Source organism: Protomyctophum bolini, assembly GCF_963924005.1.
Source record: "Protomyctophum bolini genome assembly, chromosome: 10".
Classification (NCBI taxonomy): domain Eukaryota; kingdom Metazoa; phylum Chordata; class Actinopteri; order Myctophiformes; family Myctophidae; genus Protomyctophum; species Protomyctophum bolini.
In genome coordinates, this window is record NC_137871.1 from 45,058,449 (window position 1) to 45,064,471 (window position 6,023).

Here is a 6,023-nt window from a genome sequence, read left to right on the forward strand (position 1 = left end):
ATGGCAATCAATTGGCTGAGGCAGAGGCTGGAAATGTCTCATTAGCTCCAATGGCAGAGCCTGACCAGAGCCTTTCGTGGTGTTTCTGGACAACCGTGTGTGTGCCACAGATTCCAGGCCGGGCAATTCACTCCCTGTGGTGGTTTGGAACGCGTCTGTCGAATTAGAAGTCAGTGGGGCGAACGCTTCTCGAGTTTAAAAACAAGCCAAATGGAAAACAACAGCAAACATGACACAAAGAATGCAATATGAACATGTGTGTACAGATAAAACAATTCATGACAGACAGACAGACAGACAGACAGACAGACAGACAGACAGACAGACAGACAGACTGTCACAGACAGACAGACAGACAGACTGTCACAGACAGACAGACAGACAGACAGACAGACAGACAGACATGGGCTACATGGAAGAAATGTGATTAATAAAAAATAAAATAAAATAAAATAACTGCTAGAAGGTCCTACATTAACTTAAACGAGCAGTCACCGTCTCTGTGACATGTTGTTCTTTCTACTACTATAACAATCAAATACATCTGTATACAAGATAATTTCAGATTTCAGAGAGGGAGGGAAATACTAAATGAACTGTTATTTTAACTGTCATTAACCCATTCTGATCGGGAACCCGTTTTGGTGTTAGCACTATGTTATGCTTTAGCTATTGAAAAATAGCAGATCTACAAGCTCATAGCGCGCCACCGAGTGGCGCGCTACGAGCTTGTAGGTCTGCTATTTTTGAAAAATCGAAGAACGACTGACATTTTTAGAATCTGATCTCAGGTCAGAATGGGTTCATCAGACCAGTGTGTGTGTCAAGTGGAAACCTCGTATGAATCTGATCTCAGGTCAGAATGGGTTAAACATTTTGCGGGGGCGAGTTGGTAAAGGGGCGAGTCGTTTGGTATTGGGTCTACTCCATAGACTGTAAAGAAATGTGGACAAAGCGTTCTCCGGGTCTGATATGGACCTAAAATGAAGCCTGTCAGTCCTTGAATTGTATAAATCGCCATCTTTCTAGATCCGTTTGGGCCCAGCTGGCCCATTGGCTGGCCCAGACAACGAGGCGGGACTTTTATTTTGACTCGAGTGGGTGGGGGGATCCCGATCACAGACTGTAACGGTAGCCACGCCCCTCAGAACATACGCGACTTTATGGTCATTTTTTTTATAAATGGGACCATAATTTTCCAAAAAGAATATTATGACATTAGAAATGAGACTTTAAACTAGTGACTGGAAGCAGAAAGTATTCATGACCATGTTTATTAAAGGGACACTTCACCCTTTTTGCAAAAAGATATATGTTAATGACGTTTAGAAGCTTTAGATCACTTTCCTGGGGGTATTTATGTGTGTAATATGTGGTTTTAGATATTTTAGATTGTAGCAGTGAGCCTGTTGTCTCTGATGTCATGGACACTGGTCTCACTACCTTCCTGGACTACAATTCCCATAATTCTTTGGTGCAATGCTCCTCCTTGTGGATGGGGGGGAGAGCTGTCTTACTGAGACAACATGTAGTCCAGGAAGGAAGTGAGCCCAGTGTCCATGACATCAGAGACAACAGGCTCACTGCTACAATCTAAAATATCTAAAACCACATATTACACACATAAAGACCCCCATGAAAGTGTTCTAAAGCTTCTAAACGTCATTAACATATATTTTTTTGCAAAAAGGGTGAAGTGTCCCTTTAAGGTAATACAGTCTAGGTGAAGTTGGGCCCAAATACATGGACTTCTATGGGGCTATGGGTTATTTGGGCCCAATGACAGCGCCACAACAGGCCATTATATGAACTTTCAGGATGTCCCGATTTCCTTAGTGGCTTCACGAAATATCTGTCTGACTGCCCCCCTGGTGTGTCCAGTGGAAACCTGGTATGAATCTGATCTCAGGTCAGAATGGGGTCTACTCACAGTGCGACCTGCGACAGCTGCTCCTTGGTGAGGTTGAGTGGGTGGTTGTAGACGCTGATGCCGTACTTCCGGGGGTCGACACCAGGGGGCAGGTTGGCCCTGAGGATGCCGTTGTTCATCACGTTGATGAACGAACCCATGCTGTGCCAGCCCTTGTTGTTGAACCAGATCTGCAAGACCACACGAAGAGTTAATACCAGATCTACTAGACCACACAGAGAGTTAATACCAGATCTACTAGACCACACAGAGAGTTAATACCAGATCTACTAGACCACACAGAGAGTTAATACCAGATCTACTAGACCACACAGAGAGTTAATACCAGATCTACTAGACCACACAGAGAGTTAATACCAGATCTACTAGACCACACAGAGAGTTAATACCAGATCTACTAGACCACACAGAGAGTTAATACCAGATCTACTAGACCACACAGAGAGTTAATACCAGATCTACTAGACCACACAGAGAGTTAATACCAGATCTACTAGACCACACAGAGAGTTAATACCAGATCTACTAGACCACACAGAGAGTTAATACCAGATCTACTAGACCACACAGAGAGTTAATACCAGATCTACTAGACCACACGAAGAGTTAATACCAGATCTACTAGACCACACAGAGAGTTAATACCAGATCTACTAGACCACACAGAGAGTTAATACCAGATCTACTAGACCACACAGAGAGTTAATACCAGATCTACTAGACCACACAGAGAGTTAATACCAGATCTACTAGACCACACAGAGAGTTAATACCAGATCTACTAGACCACACAGAGAGTTAATACCAGATCTACTAGACCACACAGAGAGTTAATACCAGATCTACTAGACCACACAGAGAGTTAATACTAGATCTGCAAGACCACATACATTAACCCCAGTTAGACAAACCTGTGTCACCTAGCTTTTAACCACTTTAAGCATTATTTAGAACTGTTATCTGTTAAGAAAATAGCAGATCTACAACCTCGTAGTGCTGTGCTACGAGCTTGTAGATCTACATGAAAACGTGTGCAGATGTAATGAATATCTATGAAACGGGTCTCGGGTTGCTGAAAATAGCAGATCTACAAGCTTTTTTGTCTAGTTTTTATCCGTTGACGAAATTGTCAGTATATTTAGTCTTACTTTATATTTACATAGTTTAGTTTCCATTTAGTTTCCATTTAGTTTTCATTTAGTTTTCGTTTAGTTTCCGTTTAGTTTCCGTTTAGTTTCCGTTTAGTTTCCATTTAGTTTCCATTTAGTTTCCATTTAGTTTCCATTTAGTTTCCATTTAGTTTTCATTTAGTTTTCATTTAGTTTTAATTTAGTTTTCATTTAGTTTCCATTTAGTTTCCATTTAGTTTCCATTTAGTTTCCATTTAGTTTCCATTTAGTTTCCATTTAGTTTCCATTTAGTTTCCATTTAGTTTCCATTTAGTTTTCATTTAGTTTTCATTTAGTTTTCATTTAGTTTCCATTTAGTTTCCATTTAGTTTCCATTTAGTTTCCATTTAGTTTCCATTTAGTTTTCATTTAGTTTCCATTTAGTTTCCATTTAGTTTCCATTTAGTTTCCATTTAGTTTCCATTTAGTTTCCATTTAGTTTTCATTTAGTTTCCATTTAGTTTCCATTTAGTTTCCATTTAGTTTCCATTTAGTTTCCATTTAGTTTTCATTTAGTTTCCATTTAGTTTCCATTTAGTTTCCATTTAGTTTCCATTTAGTTTCCACTTAGTTTCCATTTAGTTTCCATTTAGTTTCCATTTAGTTTCCATTTAGTTTCCATTTAGTTTCCATTTAGTTTCCATTTAGTTTCCATTTAGTATTCGCCAGTGAAAAAAGGTAGTCGACGACCTTTTTTCGTCTTAGTTTTAGTCGACGAAAACAACACTGACTCACTTTTCGTCACCGTCCTCACCTTGTATCCCCAGGACTAAAACTAGGACTAAAACTAGGACTAAAACTAGATTATAAAGAGTTTTGCACCTTGACGTTGTTCTTGGTGTCCAGACCGTTGATGAACGTCGACAGGCTGTCCAGGAACCTGTCTGCGGCTGCACCCTGAGAGAGAGAGAGAGACAGACAGACAGACAGACAGACAGACAGACAGACAGACAGACAGATGTTAGACATGTGATAAAACATGTGTCTCTCTCTGCATTACTGGTCATTGTTCAAAACAAAGGAGGTAAATCCGTATGAATGAGTTTTCACTCCTTTCCTTTTCATCAGAGTACAGAAAGGACAGTAATAATATTATTATTATTATTATTATTATCAGAGTACAGACAGGACAGTAGAAGACATCCTAAACCATCAGAGTACAGACAGGACAGTAGAAGACAGACAGTACAGTACAGACAGTACAGACAGACAGTACAGACAGACAGGTAGACGGTATTTCATCCTAAACCATCGCTGGATGATTATTCATAAAAAAACCAGTTTTCTTCCAAACCTTCTGCAGTTCAAATATCTTCCTGACTCTCCTGATGGCATCATCAATCTCATTGGCTGGCGGGAGGACCTGGGTGCTCCTGGCGCCCAATGAGAAGCCTCCGTATCTGCACAGCCCAAAAAAAAGCAAACAACAGATTTAAAGAAATAAATAAATCAATGACAATCAATGACATCTATAAAATGCTACAATGAGGTAGTAGAAAGACAGAAAGAGACCCACCTGAACTCATTGACCCAGACCTTGTTCTTCAAACTGTGGTGAGAAAATAATTGGTGTTTAGTTGATCCTCATCAAGACAGATTTACAATGTAGGCATTTATTAATGCAGAGCCATTTACAGTGAGCAACAACAACACACAGTAATACATCATTTATCAGATGCTCTTATTCCAGAGAGACGTACAGTAAGCAACAACGACACATGGCGATACATCACGTACATATAGATATAGTTATCTAGGATCATAAGCAAGAAGCTAAGAACCTAACATCCGTTTAACAGTAGAATATCTGTACAATGAAACTATGAGCGATACACTATAGAGTGCTATGTCTACACAATATGCTATATATACAATATACAATATGCTATCTACAATATACAATATGCTATATATACACTATGTCTACACAATATGCTATCTGAATAGAGCACCGAAGTCTGACGTCATTATCGGTAGAGGGCGCACATCCACAGGCCTCATATAAGAACTGTTAAAAATAAACATGTCATCCCGGCCGTTTCACTCATTTGGATATGAATCATCTATGGACCACAACGCGTATATGAAACGATTTAAAGATGAGCCCCATGATATTGTCCACATATAAATTACTTCCGTGAACCAGGCAGAACCAGGGGATGAGCGAGTGACGTCAGGACTTTAGAACCAGGAGGATGAGCGAGTGACGTCAGGACTTTAGAACCAGGGGGATGAGCGAGTGACGTCAGGACTTTAGAACCAGGGGATGAGCGAGTGACGTCAGGACTTTAGAACCAGGGGGATGAGCGAGTGACGTCAGGACTTCAGAACCAGGGGATGAGCGAGTGACGTCAGGACTTTAGAACCAGGGGATGAGCGAGTGACGTCAGGACTTTAGAACCAGGGGATGAGCGAGTGACGTCAGGACTTTAGAACCAGGGGATGAGCGAGTGACGTCAGGACTTTAGAACCAGGGGATGAGCGAGTGACGTCAGGACTTCAGAACCAGGGGATGAGCGAGTGACGTCAGGACTTTAGAACCAGGGGATGAGCGAGTGACGTCAGGACTTTAGAACCAGGGGGATGAGCGAGTGACGTCAGGACTTCAGAACCAGGGGATGAGCGAGTGACGTCAGGACATTAGAACCAGGGGATGAGCGAGTGACGTCAGGACTTTAGAACCAGGGGATGAGCGAGTGACGTCAGGACTTTAGAACCAGGGGGATGAGGGAGAGACGTCAGGACTTCGGCAGTCTATTTGCGAATGCAGTGAGCACTTACTATGAGACCTAGCAGATCATGTCTGTCTGTCTGTCTGTGTCCGTGTCCGTGTGTCCCCCCTTTGTGCCCATATATGGAGCTGGTGTCCTTGTGTCACGCTTTTGTGCCCATATATGGAGCTGCTTTGGGGACTCCTTATATGG

The 6,023-nt window shown here is 41.6% G+C and overlaps 1 protein-coding gene across 1 annotated transcript in view; it reads right to left on the reverse strand.

Annotated features, from left to right (window-relative positions):
• Nucleotides 1-6,023, reverse strand: part of LOC308322928 (phospholipid-transporting ATPase ABCA1-like) — a 130,525-nt gene that overhangs the window by 30,924 nt on the left and 93,578 nt on the right. Inside the window, exons 32-35 of the mRNA XM_080774419.1 lie at nt 4,616-4,648; nt 4,394-4,499; nt 3,922-3,996; nt 1,931-2,100 (exon numbers count right to left, since the gene is read on the reverse strand). Coding sequence (XP_080630545.1) covers nt 1,931-2,100; nt 3,922-3,996; nt 4,394-4,499; nt 4,616-4,648 — 384 coding nt within the window. The remainder of the gene's footprint in view (nt 1-1,930; nt 2,101-3,921; nt 3,997-4,393; nt 4,500-4,615; nt 4,649-6,023) is intronic.